The 25167-nt window shown below is 45.4% G+C and overlaps 1 protein-coding gene across 1 annotated transcript in view; it reads right to left on the reverse strand.

Moving 5' to 3' along the window:
• Nucleotides 1–25167, reverse strand: part of LOC145359474 (multiple C2 and transmembrane domain-containing protein 2-like) — a 473933-nt gene that overhangs the window by 192573 nt on the left and 256193 nt on the right. Inside the window, exons 9-11 of the mRNA XM_080214042.1 lie at nucleotides 24451–24615; nucleotides 17093–17223; nucleotides 98–284 (exon numbers count right to left, since the gene is read on the reverse strand). Of these exons, the coding sequence (XP_080070168.1) occupies nucleotides 98–284; nucleotides 17093–17223; nucleotides 24451–24615 (483 nt within the window). The remainder of the gene's footprint in view (nucleotides 1–97; nucleotides 285–17092; nucleotides 17224–24450; nucleotides 24616–25167) is intronic.

Genomic DNA, 25167 nt, shown 5'->3' on the forward strand with positions numbered 1-25167 from the left:
TCTCTGTAAAGGTGGTAATGATTCCTCATCCGTAACCCATTTGCCACCTGAAATCTGGCCATCTTTTTCTTTTGCTCTTGCCTAGTGGGGAACTCACGTATCGCTGAATGATTCGCTGTCTTTCGGTCTCGCTGTTTAATGGGCTAGCACATGAGTCCGAGGTGGAGACTTCGCTGGCAGATGTGAGGGTGAGCAGCAACACCAACGAGCCCAGTCCATTGTCCAGAGACAACTCCAAGCGATTCGTCTGCCCTTTGGACAACGTCGAGAGGTCAACTCTGCATCTGCAACATTCAGGCAACACACAGTGGTCAGGAATAAAACATTCGTGATCTGAGGGGAATCTTTATAGCAGCTCTTTGATATGCATGTCACTACTGTAAATGTGATTTCAGACAAGTAAAATAAGTTGGCTGAAAGGATTCCTTGTGATTCTCAATTGTATGACAAATATATGGGGCAAGTAGTCTCCACATAGAAGTATCTGACTTACAAACCCTGCTTTTGCTGCAGTGTCAGAGATGACGGCAGTTTTCCAAAGAAGGACAGATTGGGTTGGTTGGCCATGCTAAATTGCCCCTCGGTGTCCCAGGATGCTTAAATTAGAGGGATTAGCAGGGTAGACATGGGGGGTTACGAGGACAGGGCCTAGTTAGGATTGCGACTCAATGGGCCGAATGGCCTCTTTCTGCACAGTAGGGATTCTACGATTCCATGAAACGCTACAGTGGACTCAGAATTCCTAGGTTAGGAATGTGTAAAAATAAATCAGCTGGACAGGAGTTGGGACATTGTGTCACAACTGTACAAAACATTGGTACGGCCGCATTTGGAGTACTGCGTACAATTCTGGTCACCTGGCTAGTGGAAGGATGTTATTACACTGGAAAGGGTGCAACAAAGATTTACAAGACTGTTACCGGGACTGGAAAGTTTGAATTATATGGAGAGGGCGGGTAAACTGGGACTTCATTCCCTACAGCATGGGAGGGTGATCTTATAGAGTTTATAAAATCATGAGAGGCATAGATAAAGTGAATAGCCAAGGTCTTTTCCCCAGGATAGTGGAGTCCAAAACTAGAAGGCACAGGTTTAAAGTGAGAGGGGAAAGATTTAAAAGGGAGCCGAGGGGCAACTTTTTCACACACAGGGTGAGATGGGTACGTAATGAACTGCCAGAGGAGGTGATAAAGACTGATACAATTACAAATTTAAAAGACATTTGGACAGATACACGGATAGGAAAGATTTAGAGGGATATGGGCCAGACACGGGGAAATGGGACTAGATCAGATCAGGAAAGCTGGTCAGCATGGATGGAGTTGGGCCGAAGGGCCTGTTTCTGTGCTGTATATCTCTATAATCTCACTGGTATAATTCCATGCTGATGGAAGTGTACAAAATGTTACGGTCACAAAATGACAGGAGGTTAAACTTGACTCTAAAACCTTCACCTGTCAAAGTTGATCCACCAGAAAGAACTCTTCAACTGTAGGCAATAAAATAAAACAAGGCTTACTTTAATTTATAAATCAAAGAGAAAGGTTTAATAAAGAGGTGTCATTACTCCAACACTTGAGACCTCACTCTGGGCCATTCCAAGCTCCCACAAACCCCAGCAGCTTCTTATTTATACTGAGTCAGCTGACCACTACATCATTTAGTCATTGGTTACACAGTTCACTGGGTCAGCTGATGCATACAGCATGTTACCATTGGTCACACTACAACAGATCCAATGTCATCATTGGTTACATTCTAACAGTAAACACCCAATTTTAACACAGCCTGGCCAGTGGATAGGTGGGTGTTTGGGGTGACTGCCACTTGATTTTACAACACTGATATAAGTAGCATGATAAGCACAAACACTACCTCAACGTGTTTACGGGAAACCCCAAATTGCTCTGAGGAACAGGCTCGCAAGGCCGAATGGCCTGCTCTTGTTCCTACTTCCCTGTGAATATTTTCTGCTTTTTCACAAAAAACTGCAATCAGTTCAGTTGTCAGACTTTAACAGATCAGGAACATTGTTAAAGAAAGGAAATGGCAATATAAAACGTTAAAGAGTCGAGGGAGGTATACGCTCAACAAAATGCCAAGTCACTGGCACTCTATAAGTCAATTCAACTTGATGGGGGTTTTGATTTGATTTATTATTGTCACATGTATTAATATACAGTGAAAAATATTCTTTCTTGCACACTATACAGACAAAACATACCTTTCATAGAGAAGGAAAGGAGACAGTGCAGAACGTAATTTTAGAAGCATAGAATGAGAAAAAAAGATCGAATTAGAAGGTATGCAGGGCACAGCTGGCAAGAAGTCGCCTCGCTCTGGCGCCATCTTGAATCTGAATTGCCCCAAATGCAATATTTCATAGTTGGAATGAGAAAGAATATCAAGGGCATCATTTAATATCACATCTGAACTGCCTACCAACTTTTACAGATGCATCATAGAAAGCATCCTTTCTGGATGGATCACAGCATGGTTTGGTTCCTGCTCTGACCAAGACCGCAAGAAACTACAAACAATCATGAACGAAGCCCAGTCCATCACCCAAACCAGCTGCCCATCCACTGACTCTGTCTATGTTTCCTGCTACCTCAGGAAAGCATAATCGAAGACACCCTGGAGTACTGTGTGCAGTTTTGGGTGCCGTACTTATGCAAGGATATTTTGGCCTTGGAGGGAGTGCAGAGGAGGTTTACTAGGCTGATGCCGGAGTTGAGGGGGTTGAGCTATGAGGAGAGGCTGAATAAACTAGGCTTGTACTCGTTAGACATATAAGATGATGAATGGGATGGATAGGATAGAGGCGGAGAGACTCTTCCCGCTCAGAAAGGATAGTAGGACTAGGGGGCACAGCCTCAAGATAAAGGGGGGGCGGTTTAGAACGGAGTTGAGGAGGAACTTCTTCACTCAAAGGGTGGTGAATCTCTGGAATTCTCTGCCCGTTGAAGTGGTGGAGGCTGCCTCACTAAATATTTTTAAGACGCGGGTTGATGGGTTTTTGATAAGAGAGGGGATTAAGGGTTATGGGGAGAGGGCGGGAATGTGGAACTGAGCCACGACAGATCAGCCATGATCTTATTGAATGGCGGGGCAGGCTCGAAGGGCTAGTTGACCTACTCCTGCTCCTACTTCTTATGTTCTTATTCTCTCTTCCAGCTTCTTCCATCAGGAAAAAGATTCAAAAGTCTGAGGTCATATACCAATCGACTCAAGAACAGTTTCTTCCCTGCTGCCATCAGATTTTTGAATGGATCTACCTCGCACTAAGTTGACTTTCCTTACACCCTAGCTATGACTGTAACAACACATTCTACACCCTCTCTTTTCCTTCTCTATATGGAATGCTCTGACTGTATAGCATGCAAAAAACAATACTTTTGACTGTATACATGTAACAATTATAAATCAAATCAAAATCTGCAGCACTGCTTCATCAACTGTACCCAAAGACATGACACAAGGGTGTATGGTGCAGAATCAGAGCTACAATGCCCTAGCTCCAATCTGCTGTGAAGTAATGGATCCCTACCACAGAGCCTTGAAATTTCAGTTTATAATGCAGCATCCTCTCACCTATAAATCCATCATATCCCTGAAGAAGTTGGACAGATTTGCTGGGTGTGATCTCCTTCCAGTATGACCCTGCTGACATCTACCCTTTGGTTCCCATTTCTCTGGGTGCTCTATCATTCACCTCTTTCAGCCTATACCTCTGATCATTCACCCAAACAGATGTCAGACCAATTGTCATGTGGTTCCCCACAGTTGCCTTGAGGCCCCTTATTTATTAATTGGATTTGCATTTGCTCTTCCCCAGTCCTCAGATGGCTTTCCTGTTTCTGATCAAACATGGTGGGAGGAGACCGATTTTATTCGCCTTTTCCTCATCCCTCCTTGGAAAGTCTACCTTTGTGTTGAGAAGCTAGTCCATTGTTTTCATTGTGCACACTGACGTAAAGGGATAGCTTAGTGTTTTCCATCCCTTTGGCCATTTGTCATCCTTTTACATTGGGACCCTTTAGAAGAGGCCAACAGTTTTCCTGAATTAGCTGCTCAGCATGAATTTATTTATAAAGCGTTTACTGGGCTTTAGGTTCCAGCAATTTTAACCTGGTTTCCTACTGCAATCTACCACCAGTTTCTCAATCACCGTGACTTAATTTGAAGATTAGTCTCCGTCCTCTGATGTACTTCCGAGCAAAGTTCCTTTTCGCCTTTCCTCCCTGTATGACTTCACCAGTAGCCACACTGTTCTCTATCTTTATCAACCAACCCCAGTTGTTAGTCTGTGACACCCAAAATGTATTCCTGAACATAAGAACATAAGAAATAGGAGCAGGAGTAGGCCATCCAGCCCTTCGAGCCTGCCCCGCCATTCAATAAGATCATGGCTGATCTGTCGCTGCTCAGTTCCACTTTCCCGCCTTCTCCCCATAACCCTTAATCCCCTCTCCTATCAAAAACCCATCAACCCGCGTCTTAAAAATATTTAGTGAGGCAGCCTCCACCACTTCAACGGGCAGAGAATTCCAGAGATTCACCACCCTTTGAGTGAAGAAGTTCCTCCTCAACTCCGTTCTAAACCGCCCCCCTTTTATCTTGAGGCTGTGCCCCCTAGTCCTATTGTCTTTTTTGAGCGGGAAGAGTCTTTCAGCATTGTTGGAAGAAGGGAAACACGCAGTTCGAGCATTTCGCTTGGCTCTCAACAAGATTTTGCAAGGACATCAGATCTAAAAAGAGAGCAACTATTTATACTGCATGAGAAGAGAGTTTGCCACAGACTGCCATGAGGTAGCCATGGCAACACCTCTAACAATTAAAATCCACTTGCCAATCAATCACCTCTCTCAAAGAACAAAGAAAAGCACAGGAACAGGCCCTTTGGCCATCCAAGCCCGTGCCAATTGTAATGCCCTTATTAATCTAAAGAAAAAATCTTCTGCCCTTACTCGGACTGCATCCCTCTGTTCTCTCCCTATTCATGTACCATCCAGATCCTCTTAAAGATTGCTAATGTGCCTGCTTCCACCATCTCCTCTGGCAGCACGTTCCAGGCACTCACCACTCTCTGCGTGAAAAACCTCCCTCCACATCTCCCATAAACTTTTCCCGTCTTACCTTGAACACATACACCCTTGTAATTGCCACCCTGGGAAAAAAGCCTCTGACTTTCCACCTTGTCTATGCCACTCATAATTTTGTAGACCTCTATCAGGTCTCCCCTCAGCCTCCATCTTTTCGGTGAAAACAATCCTAGTTTATTCAACGTCTCCTTATAACCAACACCCTTGAGACCAGGCAACATCCTGCTGAACCTTCTTTGCACTCTCTCCAGAGCTTCCACATTCTTCTGGTGACCAGAACTGTAAACGAAACTCCAAATGCAGCCTCACCAAGGCTTTATATAGCTGCTCAATGCCCTGGTCAATGAAGGCAAACATGCCATATGCATTCTTTTTCACCTTGACCACCGTTGTGCCACTTTTAGGGAATTATGGACCTGCATACCCAGATCCTTCTGTACATTCCTAAGGGTTCTGCCATTTACAGTACAATTCATACCTAAATTTGATCCTCCAAAATGCATTCCCTCACATTTGTCTGGGTTAAACCCCATTTCCATTTCTGTGCTCAAGCCTCCAATCTATCTATATCCTGTTGTATCCTCTGACAATCCCCAAAACTATCAGCAACTCCACCAATCTTCGTGTCATCCACAAACTTACTAATCAAACCCCCCCACATTTTCCTCCAGATCATTTATAGATACTATAAACAACAGGGGTCCCAGCACTGATCGCTGTGGAACTTTACCCAGCTCCCACTAGCTCTCTTCCCATGGAGTATAAATTGTTATTCCCTTTCGATTTGGTACTGTTGCAAATCTGTCCTGATGAGTGCAAGATTGAAAACTTCAATGGCATGTCTCTTTTTTCAGCGAGGCTCAAGTTCAAGTGCAAAAACAGCAAATGCTGGAAAATCTCTCCAGGTCTGACACATCTGTGAGAGAAAATAGAGCCAATATTTTGAGTCTAAATGACCCTTCGTCAGAGCTGTTCAAGTGACTGTTCTTGAAACGACTCCACTCATTCTTTGCACTCTTCCCTATTAACAGTCTTTCAGTTCAGCTCAAAACACATTCTTCTAAAGGCAACAGCCCCAATTATAATCTCCTTGTCTCCCAGAGTAATCCTGGCTTGGAGAGCTGACGGGCCTGTTTCTGTGCCGTAAGTTTCTTTGTTCTTTAGCCATGCTGTAACCTAGCTGTTCTCCAACTGGGACCAGCCCTAGCAGCCCATGATTGTTTTCAGGTTCGATATTTGCTGTCACCCCCTCCCTATGTGCACCTTACCCACTGGCGAGAGATGCCAACCAAAATCATTAAAAGTCAACGGCCCGAATATTCTGGCGGTTCACTCCCCGTCGCCACTGTCAGTGAGGATGGAGAATCTGGTGCTCGGCCAAATCTCCGCTCACTGCAACAGAGAATCCTGCTGACGTGAATGGCTGGAAAATTCCTGCAAACAACCCTCCCAATTTTCCTATCCTGCCCAGGACGATGCCTGCCAATGTTGGGATTGGAAAATCCCAAACAACGTTTCCACTTTGTCTCCAGATTTAATTTGTTTGTAGCCACACGCAGAAAACCACAACCCTCTGAAATTATCTTCTTTTTATGCCAACGGGACAACGTTATCTCTGAATTCACCAGCTTTAAATTCTACGGGCAGGATCTTCGCAGCTGTCCATGCCATGCTCCCGCTGCAGCAAGACTGGAGAATTTGGCACCCAGCAAGATCTCCATTCATTGCAGTGGCATGAGAAAATCCCACCAGGGTGACCAGTGTTAATATTCCAGCTCTCATTACTATTTAATCAAATCTCTATTTAGTCAAAGTTAGTGACATCCATAGCATTGTTCTTTGTCTTTCTAGCCTTAGATCCAACAATATTGTTCTTACACCTTCTGATATCTACGCAGGTCTCAGATATCCATCATGACTTTCCCACACAGTCTATCCCATGAATGTTCCCCACAAAATACGAAAGCCATTTTATGGGGGTGGTATGTCAATTGGTGGGGAACCGAAAACGAGGAAGCAAAATCTTAAAATTAAGAGGCAGGCCGATCAGGAATGGAATTAAAAAGCACTTGCTTACACAAACACTAGTTAAAATGGGGGATTCCTTCTCCCAAAATGATGGCACAGCATTTAGCACTGCTGTCTCACATCATCAGGGACCAGGGTTCAATTCTGGCCTTGGGTCACAGTCTGTGTGGAGTCTGCACATCGTCCCCGTGCCTGCACGGGTTTCCTCCAGGTGCTCTGGTTTCCTCCCACAGTCTAAAAGACGTGCTGTTTAGGTGCATTGACCGTGCTAAATTCTCCCTCAGTGTACCCGAACAGGTGCCAGAGTGTGGCGACTAGGGGACTTTCACAGTAACTTCACTGCAGTGTTAATGTAAGTCTACTTGTGACACTAATGAAAGGATTGGTTTTTGTGTTAAGACCAGGTTGAAAGATCACTGTTAGCTAAGGGTATAACAGGACATGAAGCATCGGTGGGTGTTTGAGGTATAGACCAGCCCTAATCCAACCGAACAGCAGAGCAGATGCCCAGACTAAAGGGCTGTTCCTACATTATAAATAATGGTATTGTGGGAATTCTGACTATTTGCCTTGGAATTTAGGGTGCTTATGTAAAGATATTGTGATTAAGTCAAATACAGCTCAACAGATTCTAAGTCCACATGATACATGTTTTATGAATATGGATTAGAGTTCAGCAGATGAGAGTTTCTAATCACATGGAGCAGTTGGGAGAATGGTCATTTGCTGCATACTTACATCAGGCTGAGACAACTCAGATCCATCAGAATCACTGCACTCAACATTGACACAAAGCATGTTAAAAATTGCCTGCACACAAATGACCTCCTGGGGCTAGTTGGCAATGATCTGCTTGGAGGGGGGAATAGCGAGTTTAATTGGCAGCTTGACTGGCCACTCTCAAAGAAGAGCTCGAGGAGGGTCAGAGGTCAACAGCTGGGTTTGCACTCCGAATGTGGGAAGAGGAAGTCACGAAAGTTTCTGAGTCTTAAGCCCACCCCCAGGTGGGGGGGGCGAATGCAATCATCGGCTTGGTATTTTCACAGGGGTTGGCATGAAGAAGGGTTCTCTATCATATTAAGAGTGGTGGCTTGGATCTGGAAGAGCCATAGGCTGCAGCAGAGGGTAAATAGGAGAGAAGGTGCCTCATCATGGAAGCAGCTTCTCTCCAACTTTTTAAAATTGCCATGCACGTGTGTGTGTGTGTGTGTGTGTGTGTGTGTGTGTGTGTGTGTGTGTGTGTGTGTGTGTGTGTGTGTGAATGAGTACTTGTGTCTGTGGGTGAGTGTGTGTTTGAGAGTGCATAAGAGAGCATGTGAGTAAGTGAATGAGTGTTAGTGCGTGTGTGTGTGTGTGTGTGTGTGTGTGTGTGTGAGAGACGGTGAGTGCGAGTGTTTGTGTGTGTGTGTGACGGTGAGTGTGAGTGTGAGTGTGAGTGTGTGAGTGTGTGTGTGTGTGTGTGTGTGTGTGAGACGGTGAGTGCGAGAATGTCTGTCCGAGTGTGTGTGTGAGAGAGACGGTGAGTGTGAGGGTGTGAGTGTGTCCGTATGAGAGAGAATGTGTACATGTGTCTGTGGGTGAGTGTGTATTTGAGAGTGCACGAGAGAAGGCGTGTGTGTGTGTGTGTGTGTGTGTGTGTGTGTGTGTGTGTGTGTGTGTGTGTGTGTGTGTGTGTGTGTGTGTGTGTGTGTGTGTGTGTGTGTGTGTGTCATACATCCTCCTTCTGCCCACTCAGCCTCTGCACCGGTAATATTATTTGTCCACTGAATTCTAGAATTTTGCTCTGCTCTGTTGGACCGTCTCCCTCATCGCTTGTTTCAATCCTTTACTACTTTACTTATTCTCTCCATAAGACATTGATTTGAATTCACTTTGGGTGACGCCTGCCTTGTTTAGCCGGCTGTTGTTTATTTTTATGCGATGACAGCTTTTATTGCCCATCCAGAAACGCCCGTGAGAAGGAGGGAGTGAGCTGCCTTCTTGAACCACTGCAGACCATGTGGCATAGGTACACCCACAGTGCTGTTAGGAAGGGAGTTCCAGGATTTTGACCTAGCGACTGTGAAGGAACGCCAATATATTTCCAAGTCAGGATGGTGAGTGATTTGGAGGGGAATTTGCAGATGGTGATGTTCCCAGGTTTCTGCTGCCCTTGTCCTTCTAGATGGAAGTGGTTATGGGTCCGGAAAGTGCTGTAGAGAACTTAGTGAGTTCCCCCAGTTCATCTTGCAGATATTATACACTGCTGCCAGTGGTGAGGGGGGCAACTCCACACCAAACCCAACCCCCCATCGTATCCCAACCCCTCCTTCCACCCCTCCACACCCTCATGGCTCTCACATTGGCCGGAACTCTACAACCTGGCCCGGAATCTCGCCCATGTAAGACTGTAAAATCCCACCCAATAGGTCCAATCATTTTACTGCTTGAAAATTAGACCATTGGTGATTTCCCAATGCATGTAGTTAACAGGCAAGATTCAATATCAGTAAACCAATTCTCCCAAACACCCTTACCCTAAGACCTCTCAGTTTCTGCACCCAAATCAACAGTAAATGACTGGTCCTCAAATTATACCACCGGTTACCTCCTGTAGCTCAAGCGTCCCACAGGAAAAGGTGTAAATGGCTGAAGATACCACTTTACGGGATTGACATAGGTCAGAAATCGACAGCACAGGAACAAGCCATTTGGGCCAAATGGTCTGTTCCAGTCTTCCCCACACCTTGGTTCATCCTGTTCTAGTAACACACCCTGCTATTCCTTCCTCCCTTGTGTACTTAGCGAGCTATCCCTTAAATGTATCTCTAAACATCCATAAGGTGCTAAAACAATTCAAAATTCTAATCAGTTGAGCAGTTCAAGTCTTTTGAGATTAACATCGATCAAATCCAGTTCTGTTTATAACAATTTCACTTGGCAGGAACAGAAATGTTACCGTACAGTAGTCATTACCCACTGTGACTGGGGCACAATGATTAGTGGTACCCAGACAGAGACTGAAGTTGGTTCCAAACTACCCAATGTCTGGAATGCTGCTGCACTCCATCCGGGCAATTCCATAATATAGCAAGAAGTCTTCATCAGAGATAATTCGCCAGTATCCTCCTAAAATTACAGCAGGGCCCTGCTGACGCAACTCATGAACGCCAGTGCTTTTTCAGGTGGCTTCCACTCTCATCCTCTGGCAGTAAAATTGGCGGATGGGGCCCCAGTTGAAGCTGGCCCATTCTAATTTTAAAGTTTATCTATTGGTGTCACAAGTGGGCTTACATTAACACTGCAGTGAAGTTAGTGAAAATCCCCTAGTTTGTTCGGGTACACTGAGGGAGAATTTATCATGGCCAACGCACCTAACCAACACATCTTTTGAAACTGGAACAACCGGAGGAAATCCACACAGACATGGAGAGAACAGCTCCTCACAGTGACCCAAGCCAGGAATTGAACCCGGGTTCCTGGCGCTGTGAGGCAGTGCTGACCTCTGTACTATCGTGCCACCTCGAACAAGTTTGACAGCATCAGAAATGAGTTGATGATCCAATTCATGGCCAAGCAGTGAATGAAAATTACCCCCATTTCTAAGTTATGCTCTTAGTAACTTCTTATTCTTGCTTTCTCACTTAACACGACCTGTACATATTTGTTGTATTGTCCTTAGTTTAATACACCCTTTTAAATATTATACCTATTTCAGTCTAATCTTCAGTACGGATGTGATTAAAACTATTGACGGACTGATGTTAAATCTCATCCCATTCTAAATTCACGATAGGAAAATTGGTCCATTAACCAATTCCCAACTCCACTCGGGGTAATTTCTGATGGGCCCAGTTGGTGTCATAGAACCCCTACATTGCAGAATGGGGCCATTCAGCCCATCGAGACTGCACCAGCAATAATCCCATCCTGGCCCAAAAATAAAGGCAAAATACTGCAGATGCTGGAATCTGAAACAAAAACACTAAGTGCTGGAAAATCTCAGTAGGTCTGCCAGCATCTGTGGAGAGAGAATAGAGCCAATGTTTCGAGTCTAGATGGATCTGTTGGCTCTATTCTCGAATTATTGAACCAGCTGGTTTTTCTGACCATCAACAATGCACTAGACTCTTAATTCCAGATGTTTTTTATTGAATTCTATTTCCATCATCTACCATGTGGGATTTGAACCTGAGTCCCCAGAACATTAGCTGAGTTCCTGGATTAATAGTCTAGCAATAATACCACTGGGCCATGACCTCACTATGAGCGACGAGGGAAAGTTACAACTTGTACCCATTGCTCAATCCTGGTTTGGAACATTTCTATGCTGAGCACAGCATGAGTCAATAGTAACTGCACCATTAATCTTCAATCTTTCAGCAGCAGGTTGGCCTAGGATCACAGAACCCCTAAGTACAGAAGGAGGCCATTTGGCCCATCGAGTCACTACCGAACACAATCCCACCCAGGCCCTATTCCTGTAACCCCACACATTTCCCTGCTAATCCCCCTAACATTAAGGGTCAATTTAGCATGGCCAATCAGTCTAACTCATACATCTTTGGACTATGGGAGGAAACTAGAGCACCCGAAGGGAACTCATGCAGACACGGAGAGAACATGCAGACTCTGCATAGACAGTGACCCAAGACCAGAATTGAACCCAGGTCCCTGGCACTGAGAGGCAGCCCTGTGAACCACTGTGCCACCATGTCGCAACCCCCCGCCCCCCCCCCCCCCCTAAACCCACGGGGCTTACCCAAGACCTTTGGAGAAAAGTCCTCACAGATGCTCCCCCATTCTTTCCCCCTGCCCACTTCCCTTCTCCCCACACACCTCCCTCCACCTCAGGTTCTTCATCCTGTACACACTCCTCCCATCAACTGCCCCCACCCATGCATCTTCAAGCACCTCCGCCCTGGCGTTGCTATGTGGGCAACCTTGGCAACTGCATCACATTCTCCTGAACATATCTTCCCATTCCAGTGGAGGCTGACTGATTGATTTGTCAACTTGGAAAACTCCAGATGATTGAGGAGAGCGGGGTGGGGGGGGGGTTGACTTCACCCAATGTCTGCGCTTGATCACAGTCAGGTTGAGTTCGTTACCTGGCTTTGTACAACCGGTTTGTCACCTCCCACCCCAACCCCCCCTGCCTCTGTCCTCTCCCCCACCATCCCACACACACCCCCACCACCACCCTCCTCCTCCTCACCCCCCCATCTACAATTCAAATCCAGAAATATTTATAACACAGCTCAGCTGCGAGTGACCATTTAATTGCGGCAGTTGTTTGCACTGACGAGTCAATCAGCGGGTTGTCAGATGAACAATGGGAGGCAATTAAGAGGCGGTTCAATATCTATTCAGAGGGGTGTTACAGCTTTCAGTCTGCGTGAAATCTAAAGATCACCCAGAAGAGATTAAGACAATTTCTGTGAGATGGAACGATTTAAGGTATATTGCGCCAGACCATTGCCACTGACACCAAAGCATCGTAGCCACAGGAGGAGGCCATCCTGCCCCTGAAGACAGTTCTGTTATTCAACAATATGCCTCATCTTTATCTCAGCCCCATTTGCAGATTCCGTAATCTTGGATATCCTCGTCTCATAAAAAAACCAGAGCACCCAAAGGCACGGTGGCACAGTGGTCAGCACAGCAGCTTCGCAGTGCCAGACACGGGGGTTCGATTCCCAGCTTGGGTCACTCTCTGCATGGAGTTTTGTACGTTCTTCCCATATCTGCATGTTAGGTGGATTGGCCATGGTAAATTGCTCCTGAGTGTTAGGGGGATTAACAGGGTAAATATTTGGGGTTACGGGGAAAAAGCCTGGAGGGGATTGTTGTCCATGCAGGCTTGATGGGCCGAATGGCCTTTTTCTGCCCTGTCGAATTCTTTGATTCTATGAAACCCACGCAGACCTGGGGAGAGTGTGACAATGACTTGGGTTAATCTCTACTGGAAGACTCAAACCTAGATTATTGAAATCTGACACATTTCTGTACTTCAGCTGTTTTCTGATTACGAAGATATGTGCGGACATGGTCAGCTATTCAGCCATTCTAACGCATGCTTCCAGAGATCTATAACCAGCCCTCAGCCCGAATGACAGTGACTTGAGAAAATTAAAATGATATTTCTGCAGAAATATACATACATCTGATGTACTAAATGGCAAATAATATTGAATCACTAACGTTCTTAACACCCCAAGATCTTTTTTACTCTGCTTGCTGTCTGCATAGTCTTCCTTTGATGTAATTCAGATGGACATAAAGCGGCCCACGGGACAATTTCAAAGCAGAGGATGGGAGTTGTCACTAGTGCCCTACCCAATATTTATCCTTCAACCAATATCAGTATAATACAGATCACATTGAAATAACTCCTCAGAGGCCGGTGTCTCTTCACCAGATTCTCTTTATTTACAAACTCAATTCCACTCCAAAGAGTGCCTGAGGTATAAAGTCAGCCGACACTCCCACATTTGTAAGCAGGCAAGGCTACCTGATTGGGCAGGCCTCAATCAGAGAGCTCATACTCCAAGATGTCCACTTCATGGACCTTGTGGAAGGCATGAGTCGCAAAAACCCAGCCTGCAGGTGCAGCAGGTGGTCAGGAAGGCGAATGGGATGCTGGCCTTCATAGCGAGGGGGATTGAATATAAAAGTAGGGAGGTCTTGCTGCAGCTGTATAGGGCATTGGTGAGGCCGCAGCTGGAGTACTGTGTGCAGTTTTGGGCGCCGCACCTGCGCAAGGATATTTTGGCCTTGGAGGGAGTGCAGAGGAGGTTTACTAGGCTGATACCGGAGTTGAGGGGGTTGAGCTATGAGGAGAGGCTGAATAAACTAGGCTTGTACTCGTTAGAGTTTAGAAGAATGAGGGGAGATCTCATTGAGACGTATAAGATGATGAATGGGATGGATAGGATAGAGGTGGAAAGACTCTTCCCGCTCAAAAAAGACAGTAGGACTAGGGGGCACAGCCTCAAGATAAAGGGGGGGCAGTTCAGAACGGAGTTGAGGAGGAACTTCTTCACTCAAAGGGTGGTGAATCTCTGGAATTCTCTGCCCGTTGAAGTGGTGGAGGCTGCCTCGCTAAATATTTTTAAGAAGCGGGTTGATGGGTTTTTGATAAGAGAGGGGATTAAGGGTTATGGGGAGAGGGCGGGAAAGTGGAACTGAGCCACGACAGATCAGCCATGATCTTATTGAATGGCGGGGCAGGCTCGAAGGGCCAGATGGCCTACTCCTGCTCCTATTTCTTATGTTCTTATGTTCTTATTACACACATTGCTGTTTGTTTTTTTTTGTTTGTTCAAAAGATGTGGGCATCCCTGGCTGGGCCAGCATTTATTGCCCATCCCTAAGGGGCTTTTAAGCGTCAACCATTGCTGTGGCTCTGGAGTCACATGTAGACCAGACCGGGTAAGGACAGCAGATCTCCTTCCCTAAAGGACACTGATGAACCAGATGGGACAATCGACAATGGTTTCATGGTCACTGTTAGACTTTTAATTCCAGATTTTTTTATTGAATTCAAATTTTATCATCTGCCGTGGTGGGAGTTGAACCTGGGTCCCCAGAGCATCGTCCCGGGACTCAGGTTTACTAGTCTAGCGCCAATTCCACTATGCCACCACCTCCCCAATGTGCACAAATCTACTGCTGCCTCTTCTACATTGCAATCATGCTTCAAAAGTAGCACTTCGTTGGCTTTTGTCGCATTGAAGACAGGAGACAGTGTGCCCTTGTGTCTGTCTGTCTGTTGTCGTGGCGTATAGCTAGGATCTCTTGCCAAAATTTCATGTATGCAATCATTTGCGTTTCAACTTCAGTTTTTAAAGTGAAATGGTGTGACATTCTGCTCATTTCTTGAGCTGTTATCTTTTCTGCATGTAATTAAAGAGCTTGTGGCTGAGCCTTCAAAGCCTGTGTATATTGTGGCACGCTCGCACAGGGGTAATAGATAGCAGTACCCTGCCTGCTCAGATGTAGTTCTCAGCCTGACTAAGGCCGACAGATCTTTATTAGCTAAAGGTGTCAGGGAATAGGGATCAAAGGAGCGGGGGGGATGGGTTTGAGGTACAGATCAGCCACCATCTATTAAAACTGTTGAGCAGACTCGAGGGGCTGAAAAGCCCACTCCTGCTTCTCTGTTCTTGCGTCAAGATTCAAGGTCGGGTTTTGACAGCAAGCTGATCCAATGCCAAGGTAACTCCGATGTAAAACCAGATCCTTGTTCAAAGCAGAAGGAAAATACAATAACAAGTACGGATTTTGCATCGCTGAGTTATGGCTCTAAGGGGTGGATAACAAGCACATTTCAAGTCAGAGGATGATGCAGCAAGAAAGGAGGCCGTTTGGCCCATTGTGTCTGTGCTAGCTCTTTGGAAGAACGATCCATTTAGTGCCACTAGCCCTGCCCTTTCCCCATAATACTGCAATCTATTTGGAAGATGTGCTGGTTAGGTGCATTGGCCACGCTAAATGCTCCCTCAGTGTAACCGAACAGGCACTGGAGTGTGGCGACTAAGGGAATTTCACAGTAACTTCATTGCAGTGTTAATGTAAGCCGACTTGTGACATTAATAAATAAACTTTAAAAAATGTATTTTCTCTGCAAAGCATCTGTCCAATTCCCTTTAGGAAGTTAGTATTGGACCTGTTTCCTCTATTTATTCGGGCAGTGTATTCCACAACTTCCCCAGCAAAAATCATTCTCTTCACCACCTCTCACACTCCTTTGCCAATGACTTTCTGCGTCTTCTACTTGAGTCTTCAGCCACTGAAACAGTTTCTCCCCATCTGCTCCATCAAAATTCTTCATGATCCTGAACCACTCGACTAAATCTCCTCTTAACCTTCACTGCTCCGAGGGGAACAAGCACAGCTTCTCCAGTCTCAGCGTGTAAACAAAGCCCCACATCCCCTACAAATATCACTTGCGTCCATGCTGACGGTGGGCTGAAGTGAACTGCCCAGATTTAGACTCAAAGCTCAAGATAACCAACTCAAAGTGTCTACAGGCAATAAGTCCAACTAAATACACATCAACACACTCCCTTTGCTAACTCATTTAGCCCCAGTCAAGGACAGGAACAACCTTCCCCAAACCTTAAGCTCTGTGCCCTCTAAAGAGTCATTTATTGGGGGGTCATTATCTATAAATTAACTTCACCATCAACTGTGCTTATTAGTAAGGGAAGGTGAAAGAGAGTCAAGGGTTCTGGGGCTAAGGCAGAAAAGTGGAGTTACGATTACTATATCAGATCAGTCCCCATCTGATGGGTGTTCCTGTACCAGCTGTCCATTCAATTCTCACCCTGTTTATATTAAAATCTGGAAAATGACCATAGCCATTACTGAATGGTTATATTAAAAAATACTGACCTGTTCGCACAAGGGCTGGGGTTTTCCGGTACCCACAAACTGCTGGCATGGAAGGACAGGAACATTTATTCACTCTCCAAATGTTCCAGACCCGCCCCCGATGATGCCTGCTGCTGGCAGGACTGGAAAACTCACACAGCCTGCCGTGAAAGGGAGGCAGTCTTCCGGTCCCGCCATTGCCAACTGGGTTTCCCCACTGAGCGCATCCCTTGCCGCCAGGACACCCCTGGCAGGGGTGCCCCGTCAGCGGGACTGGAATATCTCGCCAGCGTGAATGGCCAGAAAATTCCGACCAGTGCGATTTGAGGGGACGACCCTGACATTCCTGTAGGTGGTCCCAGTTCCGCACTGTGTGGTTAACTCACAACGACCACCGGGGAACAAAGGATGGGCAACGTTATAATTTTGTGATACCAACATACCAGGAATAAATATTAAAAACCAAGTGATTCATGCACAATATGGGCTAAATATTGAAGTATCCATCTTAATCCAGCAATTTTGTTTTGCATCCTTGTTAAATCTGCAGAAAAGTTGTAAAGAAATGTATTTGTTTGAAAAATAAGAATTTGCACTCTCACATGCCAAAGCTTCCTTCCTGTTTCGGGTTGCCCTTCCCGCAGACTTCCACTTCCAAAATATTCATCCTGTCGTTGAAGAGATGGAAATCAAATTGTTCTCTCCACTGCAGGTTTGTACACTTGCATAGAACCTGGAAAAGAGGGGAAAATGGGCAACAGGTGAAGTGACATTCCGATCCGGAGTGACCCCTTAAGATGTGGAGATGCCGGTGTTGGACTGGGCTAAAAACAGAAAGAAGTCTCACAACACCAGCTTAAAGTTCAGCCACTGAAACAGTTTCTCCCCATCTGCCCCATCAAAATTCTTCATGATTTTGAACTACTCGGCTAAATCTCCTCTTAACCTTCACTGCTCCAAGGGGAACAAGCACAGCTTTTCCAGTCTCAGCGTGTAAACAAAGCCCCATATCCCCTACAAATCTCACTTGTGTCCACGCTGACGGTGGGCTGAGCTCCCCAGATTTAGACTCCAAGCTCAAGGTAACCAACTCAAAGTGTCTACAGCCAATAAGTCCAACTACTTACACATCAATATGCTTGCTGTAAAATTTCTTTTTGTTGTGACCCCTTAACAGCAGAACTTAACTGGTTAAGTACTCTAGTTAGTCCAACTTTAAGAAATGGGCAAATGCAAGGTAACAGGTTCGTAAGACCAGTCGTTCCCGAGACCCAGTCCATCAAATTCACACAAGCTGGAGTCAATGGCACAACCTGGACTTTTAATGAAAGTTTACATGCAAACTTTTGGCATCTCTGACCACCAGAAACTTGATGTGGAGATGCCGGCGTTGGACTGGGGTGGGCACAGTAAGAAGTCTCACAACACCTGGTTAAAAGTCCAACAGGTTTATTTGGTATCACGAGCTTTTGAAGCACTGCTCCTTCATCAGGTGAGTCATGAGGCCTGGTGTTGTTGTGAGACTTTTACTGCACCAAAAACCTGCAATTATATAGCACCCCGATCATAGTGTAACACCTCAAGCTGTGTCACAGGAGGGTTTGTCAAACACCATTTGACACCAGGCCGCATAAGGAGATTTTAAACTTCAATCTTTATTGATTGATTCGTGTCACAAAGTAGGCTTACATTAACACTACAATGAAGTTACAGTGAAAATCCCCTCATCGCCACACTCTGGCGCCTGTTCGGGTACACTGAGGGAGAACTTAGCATGGCCAGTGCACCTAATCAGCATGTCTTTCAGACTTTGGGAGGAAAGTGGAGCACCCAGAGAAAACCCACACAGACAGGGGGAGAATGAGCAGGCTCCGCACAGACAGTGACCCAAGCTGGGAATTGAACCTGGGTCCCTGGAGCTGTGAGGCAGCAGTGCTAACTGTGCTGTCCCATTAATGGCACAATCTGGACTTTCAATAAAAGTTTACATACAAACAGCTGGCATATCCGACCACCAGCAACTTGCATTTATATAGCAACTCTATCATCATAAAACACCCCCAAGGTGCATCACAGAAAGGTTTGCCGAACAGAATTTGACACCAGGCCACATAGGGAGCTTTTAGGGATAGTGGCCACAGGTTCGGTCACAGAGATACGTTTGGAACATAGAACCCTACAGTGCGGAAAGAGGCCCTTCAGCCCATCGAGTCTGCGCCGAACACAATCCCACCCAGGCCCAACCCCCATATCCCTACGTATTATACCCACTAATCCCTCTAAACTACGCATCTCTGGACACGAAGGGGAAATTTCTTAGCATGGCCAATCAACCTAACCGGCACATCTTTGGACTGTGGGAGGAAACCGGAGTACCCTGAGGAAACCCACACAGACACGAGGAGAATGTGCAAACTCCACACAGACAGTGACCCGAGCCGGGAATCGAACACAGGACCCTGGAGTTGTGAAGCAGCAGTGCTAACCACTGTGCTATCGTGCCGCCCCTTTTTTAGGAGCGTTTTTTATCGTTTTTAGGAGTGCCGGAAAGGAAAAGAGAGAGTGAGCATTGCAGAGGTGAAAAGCTATTGGAAGGGAATTCCAGAGCTTAGGCCATCGTAAGCTCATGACACAACCACCACTGACAGGGCAATAAAAATCAAGGATTCATAAAAGGCCAGAACTGGAAGGGGGCAGAAAGCTCGGTGAGTCGATGGGCTGGAGGTGATTGCAGAGATTAGGCCAAGGAAAAGTTTGAAAAGAATGAAAAGATTTTTGAAAAGAGAGCAAGCGTTCTTCTCTTCCAGGTTGATCCTTTCATTACAAGCACCAAACTATCTTTTTGACATGTGAATTCACCGATTATTTCTAAAAAGTCTTCAAAAATACAAAACACACAAAACTGCTGCAGCCTTGGACAGATGGTGGAGTGACCTTAGCTACAGCAGGTAAATGAAAAGGAAGCGAAACTGCGAGGAGCCCACAGTGTTACACCTCTCATTAATACCAATATGTTTCAGGACACACATCAGACAGGGTTAGCTGCACTTGTCTCTTAGCCCCATCCACTGCCGTGTCAGAGGGAGGAGACACGCCTGACACTGCTTTGATGACATTATCTGTTTCAGAGAGGATTCTCTCATCGGTACATTTATGATGATTAACTTCTCTGTTCTATGCTGACAACTCCACAGAGCCACATTTGAACATTTGGGCCAAATCCTCCTGGGTAAATAATTGCTTGCTAAAGACGCACACCATTATTGATGTGTAGAGCAGCCGGCAAAATTCGGCGGGCGGGGTGGTAGTGAAGGGATATGCTGCCGAATTCCAAGCTTCCTCAACTCAATGGACAACTGATTTGATTTGATTTATTATTGTCACATAAGACATAGGAGCAGAATCAGGCCACTCAGTCTATAGAGTCTGCTCCGCCATTCAATCATGGCTGATATTTTTCTCATCCCCATTCTCCTGCCTTTGCCCCATAACCCCTGATCCCCTTATTAATCAAGAACCTATCTATCTCTGTCTTAAAGACACTCAATGACCTGGCCTCCACAGCCTTCTGTGGCAAAGAGTTCCACAGATTCACCACTCTCTGGCTGAAGAAATTCCTCCTCCTCTCTGTTTTAAAGGATTGTCCCTTTAGCCTGAGGTTGTGCCCTCTGGTTCTAGTTTTTCCTACTAGTGGAAACTTCCTCTCCATGTCCTGAGAGTATCCAGGCCTGGCAGTATCCTGTAAGTTTCAATAAAATTCCCCCTCATCCTTCTTACCTCCAACGAGTACAGACCCAAAGTCCTCCACCATTCCTCATTGACAAGTCCTTCATTCCAGGGATCATTTTTGTGAACCTCCTCCGGACCCTTTCCAGGGCCAGCACATCATTCCGTAGATATGGGGCCCAGACCTGCTCACAGTACTTTAAATGGGGTCTGACCAGAGCCTTATACAGCCTCAGAAGTACATCCCTGCCCTTATATCCTATCCCCCTCAACATGAATGCTAACATTGCATTTGCCTTCATAACTGCCAACTGAACCTGCACGTTAACCTGAAGAGAATCTTGAACAAGGACTCCCAAGTTTTGTGTTTCTGATTTTCTAAGCATTTCCCATTCAGAAAATAATCTATGCTTCCATTCCTCCTCCCAAAGTGCATAACCTCACACTTTTCCACATTGTATTACATCTGCCACTTCTTTGCCCACTCTCCAAACCTGTCCAAGTCCTTCTGCAGCTCCCCTGCTTCCTCAGTACTATCTGTCCCTCCACATGTCTTTGTCTCATCTGCAAACTTAGCAACAGTGCCTTCAGTTCCTTCCACCAAATCGTTAATGTATATTGTGAAAAGTTATGTTCCCATCACCGACCCCTGAGGCACACTACAAGTCACCGGCTGCCATCCTGAAAGAGACCCCTTTATCCCCACTCTCTGCCTTCTGCCAGTCAGCCAATCCTCTATCCATGCCAGGATCTTACCCTTAACACATTATGAAATGCTTTGAAAGGTTAGTCATGGCACGAATCAATTCCGGCCTCCCGGACTACCTGGATCCACTACAGTTTGTCTATGCCGCAACAATCCACTGCAGATGCTATCTCCCTGGCTCTGTACTCAACCCTGGAACACCTAGATAACAAGGACACCTATGTCAGTCTCCTATTTGTTGACTACGGCTCAGCCTTCAACACAATTATTCCCACAAAACTCACCTCCAAATTCCATGGCTTCAGCACCTCCCTCTGCAACTGGATCCTGAACTTCCTAACTCACAGATCACAATCAGTAAGGATAGGCAACAACAACTCCTCCACAATCATCCTCAATACCAGTGTCCCACAAGGCTGTGTTCTCAGCCCCCTATTATACTCCTTACACACTTAAGACCAAATTCATCTCCAATTCGATTTTCAAGTTTGCAGGCAAAAGCACCATAGTGTGTTGGATCTCAAACAATGAAGAGACAGAGTACAGGAATGAAAGAGAGAGTCTGGTGAATTGATGCGGCAACAATAATCTCATCCTCAATGTCAACAAAACAAAGGAGATTGTCATCGACGTCAGGAGGGCGTAAAGGAGAACGTACCCCTGTCTACATCAATGGGGACGAAATAGAAAGGATTGAGAGCTTCAAGTTTTTAGGTGTCTAGATCACCTGTCCTGGTCCCCCCATACTGACACTATAGTTAAGAAAGCCTACCAACACTTCTACTTTCTCAGAAGACTAAGGAAATTTGGCATGTCAGCTATGACTTTCACCAACGTTTACAGATGCACCATAGAAAGCATTCTTTCTGGTTGTATCATAGCTTGGTATGGGCTCCTGCTCTGCCCAAGACCACAAGGAACTACGAAAGGTTGAGAATGTAGCCCAATCCATCACGCAAACCAGCCACCCATCCATTGACTCTGTCTACACTTCCCGCTGCCTCAGCAAAACAGCCAGCATAATTAAGGACCCCAAGAACTCTGGACATTCTCTCATCTGCCTTCTTCCTTCGGGAAAAGGATACAGAAGTCTGTGGTCACATACCAACCAACTCAAGAACAGCTTCTTCCGTGCTGCTGTCAGAGTTTTGAATGGGCTTATCTTGCATTAAATTGATCTGTCTCTACACCCTAGCTATGACTGTAACACTACATTCTGCACTCCTTTCCTTCTCTATGAATGGTATGTTTTGTCTGTTTTGCATGCAAAAAAAAATACTTTTCCAAATCAAACCTTAACTTATTTAACAGTCTCCTATGCAGCACCTTGTTAAAGGCTTACTGAAAATCTAAATAAATCACATCCATTGGTTCTCCTTTATCGAACATCTTTGTCACCTACTCAAAGAACTCTAACAGATTTGTCAGACATGACCTCCCCTTGATGAAGCCGTGCAGACTCAGTCCTATTTTATCATGCACTTCCAAGTATTCCACGATCTCTAATAGTGGACTCTAATTGTGTTAGTATATGATAGTATAACATGTATTAGTATAGTGAAAAGTATTGTTTCTTGCACACTATACAGACAAAGCATACCGTCCATAGAGAAGGAAAGGAGACAGCGCAGAATGTAGTGTTACAGTCATTGCTAGGGTGTAGCGAAAGATCAATTTAATGTGAGGTAGGTTCATTCAAAAGTCTGATGCCAGCAGGAAAGAAGATGTTCTTGTGTTGGTTGGTGCTTGCCCTCAGACTTTTGTATCTTTTTCCAGATAGAAGGCGGCGAAAGAGAGAATGTCCGGGTTGTGTGAGTTCCTTAATTATGTTGGTTGCTTTTCCGAGGTAGCGGGGCGTAAATTATAGAGTTACGTCAGCTACTTCACATAAACAGTAATCTCACCCTCAAACTTATTTTATTCCAAGTTATTTTTGAGGAATTGCTTGAGTTGCCCAATCATTAACCTCACTAGACTTGCTGCAGAAAGTCACTGCTCCAAAATAATGGCAATTAACCTGTTTTAATTTGTGAAAAGAGTTTATGAAATGCGAGACAACCTCTCTTGCCCAGAAAGGGAATAATACGAACTGTTCAATCTCATTCCTGCATTTTAGACTTTCAAAAAATTTCAGATGTTAACCATAGAATCCCAACAGTGCAGAATGTGGGGACCCGGCCCATCAAGTCTGTACCTCCCACCCAAAAGTGCATCCCTCCCCACTCTATATCCCATAACCCCACACATTTACCATGTAAATTAGACCTAACCCTACATATCTTTGGATACTAAGGGGCAATTTAGCATAGCTAATCCACCTAACCTGCAAATCTTTCGAATGTGTGAGGAAACCGGACACCCGGAGGAAATCCACAGAGAGAACGTGCAAAATCCGCAGCCAGCCAAGGCTGGAATTGAACCCGGGTCCCTAGCGCTGCGAGGCAGCAGTACTAACCACTGTGCTACGGTGCCACCCTCTTTTAAACCATCTCCAATCATTCGACCCATCAAACCTATGACTTCCTATGGCCACATTATGAATGTACCTTCCTTCGCCATCAAGTCCTGGTGTGGGAGTGGAACCCCAGCACCTGGCTCAGAGGCAGAGATTCTATATTAAAATATAGTTTCCTTACTGCTCCTTTGCTCTCTTTAAATTCAACCTTTCCTTCTCTTAATTTTTCTTTATGTATCCATTTTGACACCAATTCACCTTCTTTCTCTGTACTTTTCTTGCTTCTTAACTATCACTGGTTAACGGGAGATGGTTCCATTCTTCACAGGGATTGCAGATGGCCCATTGCACTCAGCCTGTAATTCCCTACTCACACTTCTAGCATGTTATAAGCTGACAGGGTCACAGGTGACAGGCTCGCTACTCCTGCAGGATACAAAATGCCCCACTCTAGCAAGATGTAGCCCATTATTTTGGAGTAAACTCTCCCACTGTCCTTTCAACTCATAACTAACACCAACAAACCGTATTGAAATGTCCATTTTCCACCATGGGATCTTGCTGTGCAAAGGTTGGATGCCACGCTGCCTTACCAAAAAACAAAACACAGTGACTACATTTCAAAAACTATTCATTGGTTGTGACGCATTATTGAGTTTTCCCAAGGATTTGAAAGGTGTAGAGTCGTAGAGGTTTACAGCTTGGAAACAGGCCCTTTGGACCAACTTGTCCATGCCACCTAGTTTTTAATCACTAAGCTAATCCCAATTGCCTGCATTTGGCCCATATCCCTCTATACCCATCTTATCCATGTAACTGTCTAAATGCTTTTTAAAATTTTGTCAGCGTGTACTACTGCCACTGACAGCTCGTTCCAGACAGATCACCCTCTGTGTGAAAAAAATTGCCCCTCTAGACCCTTTTGCATCTCTCCCCTCTCACTTTAAACCCATGCCCTCTAGTTTAAGACTCCCCTATCTTTGGGAAAAGATCTAGCGGATCTATGCCCTCCATTATTTTATAGACCTCAATAAGATCACGCCAATGATGCCAGACTTTTCTTTGTGGCATACCTTGCTCCTGTATCGTTCATCCCCCAGTCTGAATTTAACGTAGCATCCTTCAATTGCATCTTCCTTGATCCCCGTTCCTTCAAAGAGAATAATGCTGACAATCCCGTTCCACAGCTGGTTTTTCCGAAGGGCGTCAGACAGGCGGATATTCTGGATGAAGCTAGTCTTTCTCGCCAATCACAATCGCAGGACACACAGAAGACAAAGAGAGATGATTAAGGAAAAATTAAAATCGAAACAATTCCGAAACCATAATTAATAAATATCAACTTTCACTGCCAATAGTATATTTTAATCACACAGATATCTGTGACTTGCTGGGAGCAGAACGTTAATAATGAGTAAATTGTTGATAAAGTAAATCCTGGAAAAATATTACAGGGAAGGAATGTGGTGGCACAGTGGTTAGCACCACTGCCTCACAGCGCCAGGGACTCAGGTTCAATCCCAGCGTTGGGTCACTGTCTGTGTGGAGTTTGCACATTCTCCCCATGTCTATGTGGGTTTCCACCTCGTGAGCTGGTTTCTTCCCAAAGTCTGAAAGATGCGCTGGTTAGGTGGATTGGACACGGTAAGCTGCCCTTTATGTGCCGAGATGTGTAGGCTAGGGGGAATTTGCTGGGTAAATGCATGTGGTTACGGGAGAATGACGGGGGGAAGGTGGTGGACCTGGGTAAGATGTTCTGTCAGAGAGTCAGTGTAGACTCAATGGGCCCA

Source organism: Carcharhinus amblyrhynchos, chromosome 28 (genome assembly GCF_965287045.1).
Source record: "Carcharhinus amblyrhynchos chromosome 28, sCarAmb.v2.hapA, whole genome shotgun sequence".
Lineage (NCBI taxonomy): Eukaryota > Metazoa > Chordata > Chondrichthyes > Carcharhiniformes > Carcharhinidae > Carcharhinus > Carcharhinus amblyrhynchos.